Below are 23,576 nucleotides of genomic sequence, written 5' to 3' on the forward strand. Positions count from 1 at the left end.
AAAGGCATGTTTGGTAGATACTTGGAATTTGCTCAGTGTAGTGAATCCAGTAGGTTATTTAAATCATTCTCAGTCATTGCAGATAAAACAGAATAAAAGATTACCTAGTCACATTGTCGAGTAGTTAATTATTTCAAGAATCTAATCTTGTTGCTGCAGTCTTATTTTGATGTCAAATATATACATTCTTACTGTTTTTCTGCCACATAGATATGTTGTGCAATAAAAAAAATCTCCAATACTTCAATTTGGTAAAACCTGTGTATTAAAATTAGCAAACCCTGGCGCTTGGATGCTTCAAACTAGCATGTGGAACAATAATCTGGAAGACAGGAATTACACAATAGTTTACACATTTTGCCTCTAATCTGGCTTGAAAATGTGCCCTCATTGGAATAAGTAGTTGATACCTTTGGCTGCAGAGTTAGCCTATAAAATGGATTGGTTGATAGCAAAATAATGTCCAAAATGTTTACGTTTGAAACTGTCTCTTATCCATTTGATTGTGGTTCAGTTCCTCCAATAAAAGTATCACTTTGAGTATTGGGACTCTGACAATCTCTAAATGTTCAAAAAGGCATGGTACTTTTGCATAAACTTCAGATTTCTAAATGGTATGGGCAGCATATCTTGCCTATCTTGCCTATTGGGATCTTCCAACATTTGACCCTGCCATCAAGGATTTCTATAAGAATACAAGATGTATAGGAGCATAACTAGGCCTTTTGGTCCCTTGAGCTTGCCTCATCATTCAACAGAATAATGGTTGCTCTTTCCAAGTAGACAGACAGGAGACTGGTAGAAAACAGCAAGCCAGACAGCATCAGGAGGTGCTGAAGTTGACGTTTCTGGTGTAACCCACCTCCTGATGCTGCCTGGCTTGCTGAGTTCTTCCAGCCTCCTGCCTGTCTACTTTGGATTCCAGTACCTGCAGTTTTTTTTGTCTTTAACTCTTTCAAGCCAGCTCATCAGAACTATCAACTGTGATATTTCAAAAATCTACCTTCTCTTAACTAGAGTTGAGTTAAGGAATTATGCTACACCTTTATTTAAAATGAATGTTGTCTTTCCTGTTGTAATGTCCCCACTAATCTAAAATTCCCACACTAATCTTTTCAACATCTAGCCTGCAAGCCTGATCAGAGTCCTGTATGTTATAAATAGATCACTCCTTATTCTTCTATAGTCCAATGAATAAAGCCCCAAACTTTTTAGCAGTTAATCACGATTTATGAGAAGATTGGTAGCTCAGGTTGTAAGTTTGCTCACTGAGCTCGCTCTCATAAGAACAAACCTACCAGCTCAGTGAGCAAAGTTACAACCTGAGTTAATCACAATGGCAGATTTGTTACAGCACTGAAGAGGCATTTGGTCTTTGTTTTTCCATTGGCTCTTCAAATGAGCATCATTAATATTGATCTCCGAATTTCGCACTGTTCTATCATGTATGTTAGTTTGATCTTAGAGTAGGATGAAAGGTCAGCACAACATTGAGGGCCGAATAGCCTGTGCTGTACTGATCTATGTTCTATTTTTCCCTTGTACTCTTGTACATTATTTTTATCCAAATAATCCAATACCATCTTGAATGTCTCACTTTAACCTGCCTCCATCACACTTCCAGGTAGTGCATTCCACAACCTAACCACTCACTGTGTGGAAAAGCTTTTTTTTCCCCCTCATCTTACATTTGTTCCTTTTGCAATCACTTGAAATCTATCTATCCATCCATCCATCCACTCCAACTTGTCAATGTTCTTTTTGGAAGTTTACACTATCTTCCTCACCATTTGCATTGCTTCCAATTATTGTCACCAAACTTTTTGACATTGACATTGTCCCCTGCGCACACACACAGGTCCAGATCATTAATATTAGAAAACGCAAGGGACCCAGTAGCGACTCTTCCTTCAGCCTTAAAAATATTCTTGTATTATTTAAGCTAATTTTGTATTTGCAGATCTACTATCCCTTATATTACATGGGCTATAACTTTTCTCCTGTCTGTGACACTAGGCAAAAGTGATTACTGCAGATGCTGGAGATCAGAGTCTAGATTAAAGTGTGCTGGATAAGCACAGCAGGTCAGGCAGCATCTGAGGAGCAGGAAATTCAACATTTCAGGCAAAAGTCCTTCTTCAGGAATGTCGTGTGACACTGTATTAAACACCTCTGGTAGTTGACTTACCCATCAATAGTGATACCTTCATTGACTCTTGTTACCTCATCAAAAATGTCCAACAATTTTGTCAAATACAATTTCCCCTGTAGAACTCCATGCTGCCTCTTAATGAACCCACATTTTGTTTTGTGACTACTAATTCTGTTCTGAAGTAAAACAGATTGGTCTGTATTTGCTGGGCTAATCGTTGCAACCTTGCTCGAACAAGTCTGGTATTTAGAATTTTTCCGACTTCTGGACCTTGAAGCCCTTCATCCCAGGATTCAGTTTAATAAATCTCTTTTGTAGTCCCTCCAATGTCACTGCATTGTTAGACTTGATCTTTGAAGTTGCCACAAGATTTATACCTTTCAGTTAGACTTTAAATTACGTACATCGGACCAGGGTCAAAATTATTTTTAGCAGAGACTAGATCAGTAAAGCCTTTGTCTTGCCTAAATTTGTTGGACAATTTCCTTTCTCGTTCTCAGCCTCAGTTCATTGCAGGCTGTGGCATCTGAGTGTCTTGTGTCATGGACATCAAAGGAGGCAGGGCTTCTAAGTCTCATTAGTGCCTCTTATGGTTGCCTTAACTGGCTGCATACTGTAATCAGCACAGGAAGAGGGTAAATATCAGAATGGGGTTTTAATTTGAGTCGATAGCAAGCACCTCAACTGCTGATCATAATAAATGGACCTAAAAATAGGACCACTACAAAGGGTGCGAATGATGCAATTTCATCTCAAAATAGCATAATATGCTACCAAACGAGAAAATGCTGGAAAATCTCAGCAGGTCTGGCAGCATTTGTAAGGAGAGAAAAGAGCTGACGTTTCGAGTCTAACTGACCCTTTGTCAAAAGCTACATAATATGCTGTTGGTGTAAATTTCCATCTTTCATCTCCATAGTAATGTGTAAGTTCATCCCCACTTCAGCTGTTCTGTCGAAACATATCAATGATTTTTTAAATTCGATACCATTAGTGATCTACATCCAACCTGTCACATTGTACTATGAGCTTGAGGTTATTAGAAGCTCTACTGTGTGTTTTCTCACAAGTTCTGTTCATCCATTGCTCATATACTACTTCAACTTTTTCTCCTCATTAGGAGCCCAAGGGACACTCTAGAGTCAACATATTTAGTATTTGTTCATGGGATCTGGGCATTGCTAGCTAGATTAGAATTGACAGCTCAATCCTAGTTAGTTTTGAGAAGGTGATCGTGAGCTGCAGCCTCGAACTGAAATTCATTTAGTGTAAGTTGATCCACATGCTGTTGGGGAGAGTTCCAGGATTTTGACCTAGGGAAGGATATATTTTTGAGTGGCTTAGAGAGGAACTTGCATTCCCATGTAACTGCTGCTCTTATCTTTCTAGGTGGAATGGTTATTGGGTCAGAAGGAGTTATTTTAGCCTTAGCGTATTTCTGCAGTCCATCAAAAGGTTGGTGTACACTGCTACTGACTGGCAGTGACTGATTGTAGATGTGGTGCACTCAAGCAAACTGCTTTGTCCTAGATGCTGTCAAGCTGCTTGAGTTTTGTTGGAGCTGCATTTGTCCAGGCAGGTGGGACATATTCCATCTCAATTGTGACTTATGCCTTGGAGATGGTGGACCGGCTTTGGGGAGACAGGAAGTGAGTTACTTGCTGCAGGATTCCTAGACTTTGACGTGTTCTTGTAGCCACAATATTCATACGGATAGTCCAGTTTCTTGTCAGTGGTAACTCCAAGAAGATTGGTAGTGAGGGATTTCACGGGGTATTGCCACTGAATTTTTAAGAGGTAATGGTTAGATACCCTCATTGGAGATGGTTAGTGCCTGCCATTTGTGTGGGACAAATCTACTTATGACATGGCTGAAACACATGGATGTGGCAGAAAGGGAATATTGGTTTGCATCTACTTTTTCTAAAGAGATTAAGGTATATTGCTTTGTATTATTCCTTAGTATAATGATTACAAAAAGGATTGACAGGTTTGTCATGTCACAAAACAAACAGAATTAACTAACTGGCAATATATCACTTGGAATTACTAAAACAGTTTCAAAGTTGAATTGCTTGCATATAAACATTACAAATGGCAGATACTTTCTTGCTTAAAAGCTCCAAGAATCCTTAGAGGCTGTTAATATTTGAGAAGTCAAAAATGCCATGACTTGAAAAAGATTGTTAATATGCAATGTTGTTTCTACCAAGCCTTTTAAGATGTTTTCTTTTGAATTTCATAGAGGTTCATAATAAACGTCATGTTTTAGTACATCAAGCACAACTTTTTAGATGGGCCAAAAGTTCTTAAATCAAATGTTTATTTTTGCATGGTGTATTGTTGCTACACAATTTCCAGCAGTAAGAAGTTTCTTCTTTTGCTGAGGTTAGTTTATAACTGACAATACTGTAAAATCTCACATTTTATTCAACTATTGACTTTGTACGACAATATATCCCAACAAGATGCTGTTAAAGTACTGACCTTCAACTGCTGTGATGAGTCCAGTTCGAGGATGAGGGATGGAAGAACAAACAATATAGAATTGAGGAATGTTGTTACTAAACCAAATTGCAAAGTTAATAGTTTTTCAAATGTGAGTCAGTGAAACCAAATTGTTCAATGAGAACATAAGACCTTAGAGCAGGAGTAGACCATTCAGCCCATTGAGCTCCCTGGCCTTTAGTATGATCATGGCAGATCTTTGGTTTCAACTTCACTTCCTATCTGCTCCCCAGTCTTTGAACAGCCCCAGCACATTCGAGTAGTGAATCCCAAAGAATCGCAATGATTTGGGTGAAATATTCTCTCTGACCTCAGTCCTAAATGATCTGACCCTTATGCCTGGTCCCCACCCTGTCTCTGGGTTCATCTATCAATGTCTATCTTAAGATTCTCATTCTTCTTCATTTTGAAGAATATAGACAATTTGCTCAGATTCATGATAGGGCATCTGTTTCATTTGAGGAACCAATGCAGTGAACCTTTGTTGTAATGCCTCCAGTGCAAGTACATTTGTGTTTAAGAATGGAAGTCAAAGCTGCACACAGTACTCCTGGTGTGATTCCAGCAAAAACCTGTAAAGGTTTCGCAGGACTATATTCTTCAACTCCAGTCTCCTTACCATGAAGGCCAATATACCATTTGGCTTCCTGCTATTCCTGCATGCTGCATTCTATATACATGGACACCTGAATCCCTTTAAGAGACAATGTACAACTTTCTGGTATCTTAAAAAGTTGTTCCCAATGCAGGCTAATGGTCCACCATTTAAAATAACTGCCATAATCTATCTGTGCAAGGGAAGATGCACAATTTCTCTCATACTGTGTCTCTCTCTCTCTCTCTCTTTTTTTTCTCTCTCTCTCTCTCTCTCTAGTGATGGAGTTTCAGAATTGGACTGCTTTGGAAGCATACAAGATAAAATTACAATATGTGCAACAAATGATTCCTATCAGACAACACGAGAACGCATGACTCAGGCTGAAGAGGAAACCCGTAGTCGAAGTACCAAAGTTATTAAACCTGGTGGACGATATGTAGGTGAGTGATTTTGCAAATTTACACAAAAGCAGAACAGAATAAAAAAGTGAACTGAAAGATTCGCAAAATTCTTTGTGTACTAATGGCAGAAAAACTATAACATGATATGGCTGCATTTTTTAAACTTATGAGTTAAGTTTATTTCTACATGTTATGCTTCCCAAGAGGTGAAGAATTTCAACTGAATGGAAAATATTTTGATGACAGCATATGTTTATTTTCCAACCACATCTGTTCAAAAAAACATTCTCTCTTATAATGCTGTGGTCAAGAGCCGTGTTAGATATGCTGTGGGGTCATTGTAACATCCCAGTCAGCAAGTGTTACACACTAAATATGACGAAACCAGATAGATGTGTTGCTTTTATTTTAAATCATTGGTCAAGAGGTAGCTTTTAAAGAAAACCAATCTTTTGGCCCTCTTTCATGTGGAAGCGAGACTACTTGAAATTGCATTTATCAGATAAGATTCTTCCACTTTAAGCAAAATTTAAGTGGCCTTAGACACTTTGTGTGCAAATTGGAATTATGTAACTTGTGCAATGCTGATTTTTATTTAAATAGGATAGCTTACTACGTCTCAACATGTTTCTCCATCTGCCACCTTATTGCCAACTCAATTAACTTGTCTTAACTCTTTGCTTGCTTTCCCACTTAGCTTTCAATTGTCAGCAAACCAATATATGATCCTCTACCTTTTCATCAGAGTCACCAACATAGGTTATAAATGACTGAGGACTCCGCACTGATCCTTGCAGCATTCTCCTAACTGCACCCTAACTCGTTAAATTTTGTCAGCAGGAATTTACAGGTTTTTGCTGGAATCACACCAGGAGTACTGTGTGCAGCTTTGACTTCCATTCTTAAAAATTGCCTGCCCTTCCTATTGAAGGGGTGTTAATAGTGCATAATAAGGAAATGGTGGCTCATGGACACATTTTGTTTCTGTCTTCACTGTAGATTTTTTTAAAAATCCCAAAATAACTGGACATCAGTAGGTAGAAGAAAGAAAAGAACTTTCAAAAGTTTGATAGGAACTTTGTTAAATAACAATTACTGGGAAGATCTACAAAGCAAGCTGATGGGAGGGGAGGGGTCTGTGCTGACCAGGCCCTGCCTCCTGATGGGCTTCAACCTAGGGTTTTGAAAGAGATTACATCTCCTCCCTCATTAGCATGAAATACAAAAATTGACACCATTCCTGGCTTGCAGATGTCATTGGCAAGGCCAGTATTTATTGCCCATTTCTACTTGCCCAGAGGGCAGTTAAGAGTCACCTATATTGCTGTGGGTTTGGAGTCACATGTAAGTTTAGACCAGTTAAGATTAGATTCCCTACGCTATGAAAACAGGTTCTTTGGCCCAACAAGTCCACACCGACCCTCCGAAGAGTAACCCACCCAAACCCATTTCCCTAATGCACCTAATACCATGGGCAATTTAGCATGGCCAATTCACCTGACCAGCTCACTTTTGGACTGCGGGACAAAACTGGAGCACCCGGAGGAAACCCACACAGACACGGAGAATGTGAAAACTCCAGTCGCCTGCTGGGTCCCTGGTGCTGTGAGGCAGCAGTGCTAACCACTGAGCTACCGTGCTGCCCCTAAGGCTGGCAGATTTCCTTCCCTAAAGGACCATATGAGTTTTTACGAAAGTGATACATTTGAGAAAATGGAAAGTTTTATCAGACTGGAAATTAGCAAATATAACCCTACTGTTCACCAGGGAGGAATACAGGAAACTGTAGGCCAGTTAGTTAGCTTTGATATCTGTCATCAAGTAGAAAACAAAATATCATTCGTGAGATGTCCCAAGTTGTCTCAGAAATGGATAAAATGATGAGATAGGAGTTCACTGAGGATCTTGTCATTTTGGGCCAAGTTTCAAAGAAAACAATGCATTAACTAGCAATGACAGACTATTCACAGATCAAAGTTAAGCCAAGCGCTGCAGCATTTGTGATGATCTTTAACTGTCTCAAAGCATCAGCAATCGAGCCTTTTGTCACTCCAGGGACAGAATATTTCCATTCCCAATTATGTTTTCCTGCCAATCTGGGATGCAGCAGCTGTAACCCTGCCCCTTACTGTGGCAGGGCATTAGTGGCCAATAGGTTGTAGATTAGACATCCCCCTACTCTACACCTTCCCACTAGTTGGTGGCCTGCTAACGACACTGAACAATGTAATTGTACCTTTTTTTTGTTCTTTCACTCCACCCAAATTGACTTTGCCCTTGTACCCACTGGAATGTTATTCTTCAGTAGGACTGCAATGCACTGTGTTATGGACTAGGCCAGACTACTCAAAACATTCTTAAGCAGGTAGCCCAGACCATAACTTGGCTATTTGTTTCAGTTAGTGTACAGTGAAAATTACCTGGAGTAAGTTAGCTAGGTTGACTACCAAATTTTAAAACAGATAAAAATGTATTTTCAAAATTATGGAATGAAACACAAAGAACAGAATATGTAATATCCACAGAACTCAGTCTATCCAAATTAGACTTAATTGTGCTGTACCGAAAAATATGTGCAACAGTTCCAGTAAACAAGCCCCTTAAAAATAGTGAAACTGAAAGAGGTTTAGAAGTCGAAATTAGAAGGGCTAAAGGAGAGAGAGTTGCACAGTCTGTTTCCACACAGCCCACTGCTGAACTGAACTGACTAACAACAAGAATTCAGCTTCCAGGACTGACCGCTCCCCTGTCATTAGACCATAGAACATAAAGTACAGCACAGAACAGGCCCCTTGGCCCACAATGTTGTGCCGAGGTTTAATCCTAATGTAACTTAACCTACACACCCCTCAACTCACTGCTATCCATGTGCGTGTCTCGCAGTCACTTAAATGTCCCCAATGACTCTGCTTCCACCACCACCGCTGGCAACACATTCCATGCATTCACAACGCTCTGCGTAAAGAACCTACCTCTGACGTCTCCTTTATACCTTCCTCCTAATATCTTCAAACTATGACTCCTTATACCAGTCAATCCTGCCCTGGGGAAAAGTCTCTGGCTATTAACTCTATTCCACTCATTACTTTGTACACCTCGATCAGGTCTTTTCTCTTCTCTTCTCCACTCCAGAGTGAAAAGTCCAAGCTTATTCAACCTTCCTTAAGGCAAGCCCTCCAGTCCAGGCAGCATCCTGATAAACTTTCTTTGCACCCTCTCCAAAGCCTCTATCTTCCCTATAGTAGGGTGACCAGAACTGGACACAGTATTCCATGTGTGGTCTCACCAGGGACTTGTAGAGCTGTAGCAAAACCTTGCAGCTCTTAAACTTGATCCCCTTGTTAATGAATGTCAAAACACCATTTGCTTTCTTGACAATCCTATCCACTTGGGTGGCAACTTTGAGGGATCTATATATTTGCACACCAAGATCCCTCTGTTCCTGCACACTGCCAAGAATCCTGTCTTTAATCCTATATTCAGCATTCGCGTTCGACCTTCCAAAATGCATCACTTTGCATTTATCCAGGTTGAACTCCATCTGCCATTTCTCAGCCCAGCTCTGTATCCTGTCTGTCGCGCTGCAGCCTGCAGTAGCCCTCTACTATCGACGGCACCTCCAACCTTTGTGTCAGCTGCAAACTTACTAATCCACACCTCAACCACCTCATCCAAGTCATTTATAACAACTACAAAGAGCAGAGGCCCAAAAACAGAGCCCTACGGGACCCCACTCAACACTGACACCCAGGCAGAATACTTTCCATCTACAACCACTCTCTGCCTTCTATCAGCCTGCCAATTCTGAATCCAGATAGCCAAATCTCCATGTATCCCATACTTCCTGACTTTGAATGAGCCTACCACGGGGAACCTTATCAAATGCCTGCCGAAGTCCATATACACCACATCCACTGCTCGACCATCATCGACCTGTCTTGACACCTCCTCAAAGAACTCAATAAGATTTGTAGGCATGACCTGCCCTTCACAAAGCCATGCTGACTGCCTTTAATCATACTATGCTTTGTCAAATAGTCATAAATCTTATCCCTCAAAATTCTTTCCAAAACTTTGCTGACCATAGATGTAAGACTGACTGGTCTGTAATTGCCAGGGATTTCCCTATTACCCTTGAAAAGACGAACAAGATTCGCCTCTTTCCAATCCTCCGGTACGACTCCTGTGGAGAGGGAGGAGGCAAATATCTTCGCCAGCGGCTTAGTAACCTCCTTTCTTACTTCCTGGAGCCGCCTGGGATAAATCTGGTCTGGCCCTGGGGACTTATCAATCTTGATGTTTTCCAAACTTTCTAGCACATCTACTTCGTACAGGTTACTTCTAAAACATGAAAGCTGTGGCCTAAAGCCGTCTCTGTGTACGTATAAACAAAAAGGCCTCCCAATACCCTTTTTCTGTACCAACCCAATGCTTCGGAGCCCAGCCCGTTTACAACGCCTCTTGAAAAAAATCAAATATCCTTGCGAAAAGGGCCAGTTTTGTGACAACTCTCTAACTATAACTGCCACCTCTCCTTCCATCTTTTCCTCTCTTTCCTGGGCATCTTGTGTCCAGAATATTTAACATGTACTGTGATAGCCATAACATCGTTATTCCACGTGGCAATCAGTGCTTGTACATCCAGTTTTTTTTAAGGATACTCCTTGCATTCACATACAGGCACTGTAATCCGGTTTGGAATGATTTAATTTCTGCCTTATTCTGACGCCATCTAATTTTTCTCTATTCTAATGTTAACTGTCTCTCTCTGTATTTTGTGCAGCTGATGTTGCTTTTCTGATATTCTGTCCTCATTCCCATGTCTCTGTTGATGTCGTTTCACCCTTCCCAAACAGGCAGATGATCCTGGAGGAACTCAGTTGATTATAATCCATTCAGGTGTTCATTTTTACATGTACCATCTCTGCCAGGAATCTAAAGCCCTCTCTCCATTACTTTTCTAGCCGCATTCATCTATCTTGTCTTGTTTGTGTTCCTGTGTGGCATTGGTGGGAGTTTGGAGATTACTGCTTTTGAGGTGTTGCTTACTAATTTTCTACTTAACTTTCTAAATTTTGACTAAATCCGGACCAAATTGCTTGCCTTTCCTATGTCATTGGAACCAGTGCGGACTGAATCCTCTGATTGCCTTCTCGGGGAAGAAGCTGCTCTGATGTACCCTGGCACCAGAGAGGCAGCATATCGTTCTGTGATATCATCTTTAGCTGCAAAAACATTCGTTAGTTCTCCTAGCTAACGAATCTCCTGTGCTGCCTCTCTTCCAGTCTTCTAGCTTTCTTCCTCAGAAGTTTGTGATGCCATGGGCTTGCTGATGCTGCACTCCTCTGAAGAGCCATTTCTCTGAAGAGCAAAATGGAGAACTGCTTAGTGACCAAAATCATGTGGGACTCCTGCACTATGTTTTTGGACTGGTTTGCAGTCGTCAATTCCCTATGTGTATGTTGCCACCCTAGGCTATGAGCAGCTCCCTAAGCATGAAACCTATGTACTCTTCTGCCTTGCAAATGCATTACAGTGACTTGCTGCCACTTCAGTTCTGAACCCAGAACCAAATTTTTGTAGCTGCTGCTGATTGTTGCACATGTGCGTGTTTAAGTCACATGTGTTCAACACTCACCATAGTCCGCACTGCGGGCATTCACTGTGCCAAGTTGTCTCTACTATTATAAAGTTATGGAGATGAGTGGAAAGTGCAATTACTCTCTCATTGTCACAGAAAAAGGGAATGAATGAATGAATAAGTTGGATACTTGAGGGTAAGAGATAACCGGTTTCTGTCAGATGAAAATTTCTTTAAAAGAAAGCAAATGACCACTTGTACCTCTACTCAAATTGCACTCAAGACTAAGTTGCCCCAAGATGCTGTGTCTTTGTTCTGTGACTAAAGAAAATGCTGAGACCGGTTACAATTTGAGATGAAAGACTTTGAACTTTGAAATGTAGGTGCAGTGACACTTGCTGTACGAGCAAGCTTTTTCATCTATGGACTAAAAAGACCCCTTTTGCACCTTTCTAAATGTGTCACTGGCTAACTCTTCCCCATCTGTGTCATAAGGACTGCAAGAAATGTTGAACCGTCTTCTGGAAGGCCTGGAATCGCAGCTGCAAATCACATCTCTCAAGTTTTCACAACACGAAGCTTTCATGCTACTAGATCTACCTACATTACCTAGGATATATCAGCCAAATCAGGAATTTGGCACTGCTTCAATGTGTTTCTAATTGACAAATGCCACATTTGCGTGAGAAAGTAATATTGACACTTTCAACACTATTCTCTGAAAGACCATATCAATTTGATTCGTTGCTGACTTAATGGTATAGCAATATCTGCACAACCAGCAGATGGCAGAATTTGAGTTCGGTACCAAAATTTGAATCTAAAGAGTCTTATGATAACCATAAAACCATTGGTTTTTCCCTCCGACAATCAACAATCTCATTTGCTAATGTATTTTAGGGAAGGAAACTGCAATCCTTACCTGATCTGGCCTACATGTGATTCCATACCACAGAAATGTGGTTGACTCTTAACTGCCTTCTGAAATGGCCTGAGACAAAAAAAAAAGTGCAAATGCTGGAATCCAGAGTAGATAGGCAGGAGGCTGGAAGAACACCACAAGCAAAGCAGCATCAGAAGGTGGCGAAGTTGATGTTTTGGGTGTCCTGAAGAAGGGATACACCCGAAACATCAACTTCTCCACCTCCTGATGTTGTCTGGCTTGCTGTGTTCTTCCAGCCTCCTGCCTGGCTACTTCTGAAGTGGCTTAGCAAGCCACTTAGATTCATAGAGATGTACAAGGTCACCCCTCAGCCTCCGACACTCCAGGGGAAACAGCCCCAGCCTGTTCAGCCCCTCCCTATGGCTCAAATCCTCCAACCTTGGGAAATCCTTGTAAATCTTTTCTGAACCCTTTCAAGTTTCACGACATCTTTCCGATGGGAAGGAGACCAGAATTGCACGCAATATTCCAACAGTGACCTAACCAATGTTCTGTACAGCCGCAATATGACCTCCCAACCCCTGTACTCAATACTCTGACCAATAAAGGAAAGCATACCAAACGCCACCTTCACTATCCTATCTACCTGCAACTCCGCTTTCAAGGAGCTATGAACCTGTACTCCAAGGTCTCTTTGTTCAGCAACACTCCCTAGGACCTTACCATTAAGTGTATAAGTCCTGCTAAGATTTGCTTTACCAAAATGGAGCACCTCTCATTTATCTGAATTGAACTCAATCTGCCACTTCTCAGCCCATTGGTACGTCTGGTCCAGATCCTGCTGTAATCTGAGGTAACCCTCTTCGCTCTACATTACGCCACCAATTTTGGTGTCATCTGCAAACTTACTAACTGTACCTCTTATGCTCGCATCTGTCGTGAAATCATTTATGTAAATGACAAAAAGTAGAGGACCCAGCACTGATCCTTGTGGCATGCCACTGGTCACAGGCTTCCAGTCTGAAAAAATAACCCTCCATCACCCTCTGTCTTCTACAGTTTGAGCCAGTTCTGTATCCAAATGGCTAGTTTTCCCTGTATTCAATGAGATCTAACCTTGCTAATCAGTCTCCCATGGGGAACCTTGTTGAACGCCTTACTGAGGTCCATATAGATCACATCTACTGCTCTGCCCTCCTCAATCTTCTTTGTTACTTCTTCAAAAAACTCAATCAAGTTTGAGAGACATTATTTCCCACACAAAGCCATGTTGACTGTCCCTAATCAGTCCTTGCCTTTCCAAATACATGTACATCCTGTCCCTCAGGATTCCCTCCAACAACTTGCCCACCACTGAGGTCAGGCCCACCGGCCTATAGTTCCCTGGCTTGTCTTTACCACCCTTCTTAAACAGTGGCACCATGTTTGCCAACCTCCAGTTTTCCGGCACCTCACCTGCGACTATCGATGATACAAATATCCCAGCAAGAGGCCCAGCAATCACTTCTCTAGCTTCCCACAGAGTTCTAGGGGATTTATCCACCTTTAACTGTTTCAAGACATCCAGCACTTCCTCCTCTGTAATCTGGACATTTTGCAAGATGTCACCATCTATTTCCCTACAGTCTATATCTTCCATATCCTTTTCCACAGTAAATACTGATGCAAAATATTCATTTAGTATCAGTCACTAAAAACTGTCAAAAAAAAAAGGATTAGAACCAGTTACACTACATGTTGTCGATCTGCGCACTAGAAACAATAATGGAAAACATAGCTCTGTAGATCCTGCAAAGCCCTCTTTACCAACATCTGAGCTCCAATGCAAAAGTTGGGGCATTTGTCTCAGACTAGTCAAGCAGCATCCTGAAAATATCATACTCACTGAACTGTACCTTTTAAAGGTATAATGTTTGAGCTACCACTGTCACTGTCCCTGGGTATGTCTTTTCACGCCAGCAGTATGACCAGTTGAGGTGGAGGCACAATGATGTCATTGTCACAGTTGAGAGGGAGTTGCCCCGAGAATCCTCAACATTGGCTCTGGACACCATCAAGTTAAATGTGAGCAAGGAAACCTACTGATTATGAAATGCTCCCTGACAACTTCTGTGCAGCTCACATGTGATGTCTCCCAAATTCAAATCTGTTCAGTCAGGGACTTTCATAGAATGATCTGCCTGTGCTGTATGTTCAACCCATGGTTTACACTTAGTGCTTATACTTGCATCAGCCTTCCATTCTTCTCCCTTTGACCTAATCAGCACATACTTTAAAATCTTTCTCTTTCATTATTGTACAGTTTCTCCTTAAGTGTTTCTATATTAACTCCATCAACTAAAGGATGTGAAGGTCCTTGAAAGGTTGTACAAGAAATTGACCAGAATGCTTCCAAGAATGAGGTAGTTTCACTGCAAAGCTCGGTTGCAAATGCTGAGGTGGTTCTCCCTCAAGAAAAGGGAATTGAGAGATCCACTAGTGATTCAAAAAACCGTTCCCTTCATGACACAAGGTTGAGGGCAGATTTAAGGTATTAGGCAAAAGGTAATTGGGAGGATGTGAGGAAGAATTTTACCAAGCTGTGTAAAGAATGTCCTGGAGTACAGTAACTTGGTAGATAATCAATCATGTCAAAAGCAAATTAGAGCACATGAAAACAAACTTGCAAGGTTTCACAAGGAAATGAGCAAGAGATGGAACTCATTAGATTGATCTCCAGAGACAGCATGGACTCAATGGCCTCCCTCTGGGCTGTTAAGATTATGTTCTGTGCCAGCAAAGTCGATATTACCACTTTGTTCTGTCTGAGGTTTCACATGTTGGATTTATTAGTTGACAATATTTATGGCCAATAACTTTGGGCTCTCCTATGTCGAAATATTTTGCTTTGTCAGCATAATCAAACCTGTTTATGATTTTAAAGATATGAGTACTTTTTAGTTTTATTATTTCTAACACACAAGCTTCTCTTTCGGTGTCAAGTTTATAAATCATCTTTGAACTTCTCTAGTGCTTCCTTTTTTATACAAACTGCTTCAAGAAGATCAGAAATGTGCAAACTCCTCAAATGTGGATTCCACTCCTGCCATAGTATTGAAATAGTCTCAAAGTTAAAAATAACATACTTCAACTGTGATCATGATGCACTATTTCTTGTTACTGTTTAACTTCTTTGCAGTCTTTTGACATTGTAAACCACACTGTTTTTCTCATGTACCATTCTCCCTGTGTCTGCGGGTGCTCCGGTTTCCTCCCACAGTCCAAAAATGTGCAGGTTAAGTGAATTGGCCATGCTAAATTGCCCGTAGTATTAGGTGAAGAGGTAAATGTAGGGGAATGGTTCAATGTCCTCCAATCAAACAGAGCTGTGAAGCCATTATTTTCCTCTACTTTGCCACTGATCCCAACCCCTCTGTAGACTTTGTCTCAATTTGAAGCTGACTTTTTACACCCTCCGCTTCCTAGTTGGTGTTCAGCTGAGTTTCTGACCACCTAATCTGTACATTGTGAAGGCTGCTTCCATGCTTGTGACGTTGTTCATTTCTCACTCCATCCACTTCTGAAACTGTTACATGCATGTGTGCACAGATCTCCAGATCAGACCACTCCAATGCTTCCTTGGCTAGTGGCCCACTCTTGCAATTCTGCTGCCCATATCCTAAGATAAGCCAAGTCACACTTGTGCATTTCAATTGGTTCTGTCCTCCAGTACTTTCAATTGAACATTGATATTGTCATTTCCAGTTTACTAGTAATCTTTAACTCCAAACAATCCCTCTTTCTTATTCCAGAGTTTCTAATTTCAAGTGTTACTTTGCCTACCTTTTCTTTAGTACTGTAGTAATTAATCAATTTTTCTATAACTGCAGTTTTCAAAGGCAGTTTGCAGTTCTTGTTGTAGTTGCTGCCAGATTTTACATTCATTAACTAAATGAGCATTGGCCTTTTCCAAAATTCACTACACTTTCCAGACTAGGCTCTTTATGGAGTGTTGCCTTATTTACAAATGGGATTTGCAGAATTCTCACTGACACTCATACCTCTCCTTCCTAATTATTTTTTCCTATCTGTTTATTCCAAGGTGACTGTGCTTACAATTTCTTTCACTAAACTGCAAGCTCAAAATTTAAGGGAGAAATCTTTTGGAAGAGGAAAAGCCCATGATGCATTTCCTTGCAGTTTAATGCAAGTGGGTTCAAAATATTGTTCATCCTGATTTTTGAATTGTTTCTAACAAGTTCTTTTTCTCTTGCTATTTTTATCTCCTAGTATCTTATGATTATGAACAATTCCTTTTTTGTCAGAAAAGCTATCTCTCAGATGCTCGGAGCTGTCTTTTTTTCAATTGCAATCAATTCATCAGCAATTTTCAGCACGTGTGCACGTTGGAGCAGTAGGTCGGTTTCACTACTTGTGCTCATCCTCCACCCGAAGGAAAACATCAATTTTAATTTGAGAAACTTCACTATAGTCAAGTGGGTTCATGTGCAGCTTATCCATTTTATATACAACCTGTTTGCTCACTATAAATAAAGTAGAACTGTATTGAAGTCAAAGTACAAGCAATTTTCTTTAAATATACATTTAACTCAACACAACTATATAGTATTTTAGTAATTGTGCGTTTCTTATCTCTCAATTTGTCACTTAAGTTAGAAGTTTTTTTCCATTTCTAGGTAAGCGAGTGCAGATTCGTAAACCAGCACCAGGCATCCCAGATGCTGTACCTGAACGGAAACGGTCAACTCCCATTAATCCTGCAAGTACAATAAGGAAGTGCAATATAAACAACAGTGTTTCTCAACGATCTTACAGGGATAGGGTAATCCACTTATTGGTCTTAAAACCCTTCAAGAAACCAGAGCTGCTGGCCCGATTACAAAAAGATGGGGTCAGTCAGAAAGATAAGAACTCTCTCGGACCAATTCTGCAACAGGTCAGTGGTTACAGATATTTTTCCCATTCATCACTCTTTAGTCCAGTTCTTGGCTGTCAATATAACTGAAGTTTTGATTAATCCACTCTCTCTTCTAAATGCATGCTAATGTGTTTTGCATGCTAATTTTAGAAAGTTTAAACTTGCATGCAACTTAGATTCTCCAGCTAGAAGCAAAACTATTGAATCAATCTTCTTTAAAAATCCTTATTACAATAGTTAATGTAGTATGAAAGAGTTTTGTGAAATATTTCCTCTTTAAGCAACATTTACTTTAGTTACTTTGCTTTTTATATACTTGTAAAATCTCTTGCATTCTGTTTTTATAGTCCTGGGTAGTTGTCTCACATTCTATGCTTTCTCTGTTTGGCCTTTTTATTCCAGTTACATATTCATAAGGCTGCCATAATTGTGATTATTTGTAGAAAATGGTTTGAATTATAGACTCACCAGCCACTGTATTTGGGAACTTTGCAAAATTGGATTGCAGAATCTTTTTGGCTACTTTGATTTCATGGGAGAAGGAAAGGAATTCTGTGAATGGAATATGTTGACTGGTTGGAAGAAGTTACTTTTAAACTGGAAAATGAAATGAGGTGAGGTTGTCTTGAGGGGAAATCTGCATCTCAAGTGTTTGAGGAAGAGATTGAAGTAGCCAGTCGGAGTAAGGGTGGAGGTAGTGGATTTGAACCCAGCAGTGAACTAAAGGTAATTTGAGCTGAGGGAGACAACTGATGAAAACTACGTCAGTTCTTGCTACTTTCAAGGGGAGTGGGTTCCTGATTGTTCTTGTGGGGAGGAGTGTGGTAGAGGTGCAGTGGATTGATATTGGGGAAACATATGGTATTTTTCATGTTTTACTTTGATCTTTTCACTTGGTGGCTGGGACTTCACTGGTGTCAGTGATCCATGCATTCAATGTCCTCAAGCAGTCATCTTCCAAGATTTGTTCAGATTGCTTCATTTCTTTCCTCCTCTATGGAATAGATTCCTGATATTTGTTCTGATGAGAGATTGAGAGTCATGGCGAACTGTGTATTACTATTTTTCATATGTGCATTCAGTTTTTGAATTCTGTTTGCTCAGTGATAGAGGGAGAAATGCAGTATGCTCTGGGCAGTTTAGAAAATTATCATAATCTCACCACTACATTTGCCTTTCCTACTTAGGATGTGGTATAAATCTTTGCAGGGTCATGGCTGTCATAGTGTAACTATATATCCTATAAACCTCCAATGCCAACGGACTTGGTTTTGGCTATGTTTGGAAGTGTTGGAGGAGAGGATTTGGAAACTGCAGTATAATGTAGCCTTTTTTGACTTCAGGACAACTGTCCCATATGCTACTACTGCTTACTGCGAGGTCAACACACTGTCAAGTATTTTGCACAGTTTATTTATAGCCAGAGCAATTTGACTTCAGAAATAAAATTTAAATTGTTCATATGATGAGATATTGTATACATCTATTACTTGTGTGTACTATTTTTGGTATGTATGGATGTATTTTTGTTTTAAAAAGGCAGGAACATTATGAAATAATTGCAGTTGTGTTGGAGGTGTGAGAAGAACAACAGTTTGGGACTGTCCATAGCAAACGTCATGCACATAGAGCTTTCTTTTCACTGTGTTGCAAGTGGGAGGTTGAAACCAAATGCAGCACTCAAACCAGGTAGGATTAGAGAGAGTAGGCTTGGGCATGTAAGTACATCATGTCCTTATTAGGATTGAGAAACTGATCTCTGGAAGCAGGAACATTTGGACCATTTTGGGAAATGTTCAGAATTGAAAAACTTGAGGTGAAGTGTTGTGAAAAGTAATTTTCTGGTGTTGAAGCAGAATTGTACTGTTTGTGTGGCTTTTAGGAGCTCTAAATGATAAAAGGACCATCTCTGGACAGAAATAACAGTTGAATTGTGACAGCATTTACTTATTTACTGGAAGCTTCTTTAGAATCTGAAACAGTGATTGCATTTTTAATTTAAAGCATGAATTTGACACTGGTATGTATCATTTTAAAGGAGAAAATAAATAATTATCCATGCTATCGAAAGAATATATTGTGTATCAGTATTCTGAGTAAACAGTGATTAACCCCCAAGATGCCACAATAAATGTCAGAAATAAAGACATGAACAACCTTTCTTGAATTTTAACCCACCCCTTCCCCACACTTCCTAATTTGCAAGGAATATGGCAGCCCTTCCCTGACAGCTGCATGATAGTGAAGGCAAAAGCACAAGAACTGCATAAGGAGCAGCAGCAGGAAATGAACCTCAGAATTTTGAAGAACTGTTGCTTTTGAGTTTTGGTGTAGTGAGGATGGTAGTAATGGAAGTACAGGCTTGTCGGTTGTGACAATATGTGGCAGATGAAATTTAAGGCTGAAAAACATGAACTGATACATTTTAGTAAGGTGAATGTAGAGAGGCAGGAAGAATGTATTTGTAAAACCAGGGTGCTAGAATAAAAGCGACATTAAAGATATTAGGGCAAGTTGAGTTATGGCTTATAGGACATATTGGATTTTGGACTCATTGGGAACCACTTGCTAACAAGTTTGATTGTCCACTGAGGAAATTCTGTCACAGTCATAGATTGTGTGACTAACGAGCCCAAATCTAGAGCTACATCGCCTGGAGGAAGAGCGCCTCATCTTCCGCCTAGGAACCCTCCAACCACACGGGATGAATGTAGATTTCTCCAGCTTCCTCATTTCCCCTCCCCCCACCTTACCTCAGTCCCAACCCCTGGATTCAGCACCGCCCTCTTGACCTGCAATCATCTTCCTGACCTCTACGCCCCCACCCATTCTCCAGTCTATCACCCTCACCTCCTCCCACCTATCACAAATTACCTCCCCCCTACCCTTTATCTCAGCCCGCTTGGCACACCAGCCTCATTCCTGAAGAAGGGCTTATGCCCGAAACGTCGATTCTCCTGCTCCTCGGATGCTGCCTGGCCTGCTGTGTTTTTCCAGCACCACATTTTTCAACTCTGATCTACAGCATCTGCAGTCCTCACTTTCTCCTACATCTGTAACCCCACTTGTGATCCTTGGCCTTGTTCATCAGCATTTCTTTCTCAGTTTCTTTTCTGTATTTCCTCTTGCTACGAGTGTTCTCATAGAACTTTGCCTCCTCTTATAGGAGTTCACTTCAAATCAATTGCTTCTGAAAGATGTTCAGTTTTTTTTGAGGGAAGCCCTCAGAGTCTTTGACATATTTCCTTTGCTCTCCTCTCATTCAAATGCCTTCCTTGAGCTGGGCAAAGATGATTTGCTTTGATGGTCAAAATTCAGGCATCCTTAGCATGAGGCTGACTCAGTAGAGTTGGTTTCAAATTATCATGGCCTCGATGCTGATACCATTAGCTGTCTCAAGGATGCTGCTGTTTGTACAACTGTCCTCCCAATTGATGCAGAAAAACCATAAGTTGGCACTCTCAGATTGGATGTGATGTTGAATATCCACATCAATATCAGCTTTAGATGAGAGGTAACTTGCCAGATAAGGAACATATTCGAGAGGAGTTCTCCATTGCCATTAATAGGGTGATGTACCAGAACCTGACCTGGGTCAGCTTGAAGGATTTGACTCTGGGTTCAGACGGAGATGAATTATTCAGTTAGCTTCTGCAAAGGCATTAAGTGAGGCTTGCGACTCTCTTCTGAGAGAACAGAGATGACATTGTCTTTCAATTACTTAAGTTCCACAAGTGACTTTGCTGCCATTTTCTCAGATTTTGACAGATTGAGGTTAAAGCTTTTATGTCTACAGAATGGGCCCAATGTCCACACCATTGGGAAGTATGTTCTTGACAAGATGAAGAATGCTGGCGATAAAGATGGAGAAAAGTATCTGGGTGATGACACATCCCTTCTTGACCTCAAAAGAATCTTATCATATTATACTTGGTAAAGACTACAGACATCTCATTGTGGAGGAGACATAAGATGTTGAAGAATTTCACTAAACAGCCACCCTTTGACAGAACCATCCATAAGCACTTCTTGATTGACTGAGTCAAAAGCCTTGGTCAACTCAAAGACCGTATAGAATGGCTGGTGTTGTACCTGGAGTTGCCAAGCAGTGAAAATTATGATGTCCATAGTTCCACAGGTTGATCGCAGGCCATGATGGCTTTCAGCGAGGATTTCCTAAGACTGGGAGAACTTGCATCGTGAGGATTTGGGTAGTGATCTTCCTGCTGTTAGAGTGTAGGGAGATTCCTTGTTCGTTTCCACAATCCACTTTGTCTCCTTTACTGAAGACGGTGACAGTGGCAGCATCCCTGAGATCAGAGTATTATTCTTTGTCCCAGATTTTCAGGAACAATTGTTGGAGATCTACTCCTTCAAATTTGAAAATTTTTACTGGAATCCATTTACTTTTTACGGCTTTTCCATTTTTAAGTATCTAATGGCACTTCAACTGCTGCCAGTCTTTGTGGGAGTCTAAGATCATCTTTGGGGAATTGAGGCTTTCTTCAAACACACCCTTGTCAATGATTGTGGTGGTTCAGGACTTCTTCCAAGTGCTCTCTCCATTGGATGTTTTCTGTGTCTCAAACTGGTTCCATTCTTACATTGTACCAGTTTGAGGTGAAGCGTGTTGGGTTCTTGCATTGCTTTGATGGCACCGAAGAAACCTTGAGCATCATGTTTGTCAACAAGGAGTTGTAGCTCCTCAACACTCAATCCAGTATTTGATTTTGATTTCCCTCATTCTTCTTTGTAACTCTACCTTTTCCTTGACTAAATTCTCATCTTTACTTTGCGGGTGATGTTTTGCCAGGCCTGGAGTGCTTTCCTCCTTTTTTTTCAATGAGGTCTTGAAAGATGTGGTCATTCTCATTGAATCAGCCTTGCTGTTTCCTTCGGAGGCCCTAAGATATAGGAGAAGAATTAGGCCACTTCGCACAACGAGCCTGCTCTGCCTTTCGATCATAAATGGACTGGCAGGAGGCTGGAAGAACATAGCAGGCCAGGCAGCATCAGGAGGTGGAGAAGTTGATGTTTCGGGTGGAAGAAGGGTTCTACCCGAAATGTTGACTGCTCCACCTCCTAATGCTGTCTGACCTGCTGTGTTCATCCAGCCTCCTGCTAGTCTATTTTAGATTCCAGCATTTGCAGTTTTTGTCTCCTGCCGTTCAATCATGGCTGATTATATTTTTAAGCTCCATTATCCTGTTTTCTCCCCTTGCTCATCAAGAACTTATCTATCCCTGTGTTAAATGCACTCAATGACTTGGCCTCAACACACTTCTGCCACGGTGAATTCCACAGATTTGCCATCCTCTGCAAAAAAGAAAATTCCTCCTCATCTTAATTCTAAAGGGTTGTCCCATCACCCTGAATGGTGCTTTGGGTTCAAGTCTCTCCTACTAATGGAAACATCTCCACATCCACTCAATCCAGGGCGCTCTCTATTTTGTAAGTTTCAATGAATTCCTGCTCATCCTTCTAAACCCAATTGAGAACACTCCGAGTTTTCAACCACTCTTCATTTGACAAGCTCTTCAATACTGGGTTCAATCTTACGAACCTCCCCTGGACCACCTCTGAGGGCCAGCACATCTTTTCTCAGATACAGGACCCAAAAGTGCTCAATATTTCAAGTGCAGTCTGGCCACAGCCTTTTACAACCTCAGTAATAAATCCCTGCTATTGTATTCTTGCCATCTTGAAATGAGTACAAACATTGCATTTGCCAACTTAACTGCCACCTGAACTTGCACGTTCACCTTCGACCTTACTCTGGCTTCTCTTAAACCTCTTTGTGCTTCGGATTTCACAAGTCTTTCCCCATTTAAAAAATAGCCCACATCTCTCCTCTTCAAACCTAAGTGCATAACCTCTCACTTTCCCATGTTGTATTCCATCTTCCACTTCTTTGCCCACTCTTCTAGTCTGTTCAAGTCCTTCTGTAGCATCTCCGCTTCCTGGACATTGCATCTATTCCATCTTTGTTGCTAAGTCTGAAAATGACAGTGCCTTCAGTTCCTTTGTCCAGATCATTAATATATAACACAAATTCTATTAGGTCCCAACACTGATCCCTACTGGCTGCTATTTTGAAAAAGATCCCTTTATCCCCCCACTATCTGCCTTCTGCAAGCCAGCTATCTTATTCAGCAGCCTCCTGTGCAGCACCTTGTCCTGGTTACTTCACAGCATGAGATAATGGTCTTCGACTCTTATAAGATTTCCTGTGCTCTGTTTAAAAGATATCCTTGGATGGTTTGTGAAGACATTTGTTGGAAGTCTGCTCAGCTCTTGAAGCTGCTCAGCATTGAGCTCCCTGCACTAATTCTGCATCTTGAACTGCTTCTGGTGGCATTTTGATATTGAGCAACAGATCAACCTGTGGTCTGTCTAGCAGTCCTCTGCAGTGGTAATTACCACTGTTTTAGTAACAAGAATATCCTTTTGGTTTCAGAATTCAACTATGATGTAGTTGATCATGTGCCAGTGCTTTGATCATGGATACCTCCAAAAAGTGTTGAACTTGTCTTTT

The 23,576-nt window shown here is 40.9% G+C and overlaps 1 protein-coding gene across 2 annotated transcripts in view; it reads left to right on the forward strand.

Moving 5' to 3' along the window:
- ell2 (elongation factor for RNA polymerase II 2) overlaps positions 1-23,576 on the forward strand; it is a 112,290-nt gene that overhangs the window by 47,236 nt on the left and 41,478 nt on the right. Inside the window, exons 4-5 of one of the 2 annotated variants that reach the window (XM_043709652.2) lie at positions 5,535-5,698; positions 16,800-17,059. In XM_043709652.2, the coding sequence (XP_043565587.1) occupies positions 5,535-5,698; positions 16,800-17,059 (424 nt within the window). The remainder of the gene's footprint in view (positions 1-5,534; positions 5,699-16,799; positions 17,060-23,576) is intronic. The other variant, XM_087999052.1, reaches the window with a different exon arrangement.

This window comes from Chiloscyllium plagiosum, unplaced genomic scaffold, assembly GCF_037043375.1.
Source record: "Chiloscyllium plagiosum isolate Xiang-an unplaced genomic scaffold, Cpla_swu_hap1 HiC_scaffold_2, whole genome shotgun sequence".
NCBI lineage: Eukaryota > Metazoa > Chordata > Chondrichthyes > Orectolobiformes > Hemiscylliidae > Chiloscyllium > Chiloscyllium plagiosum.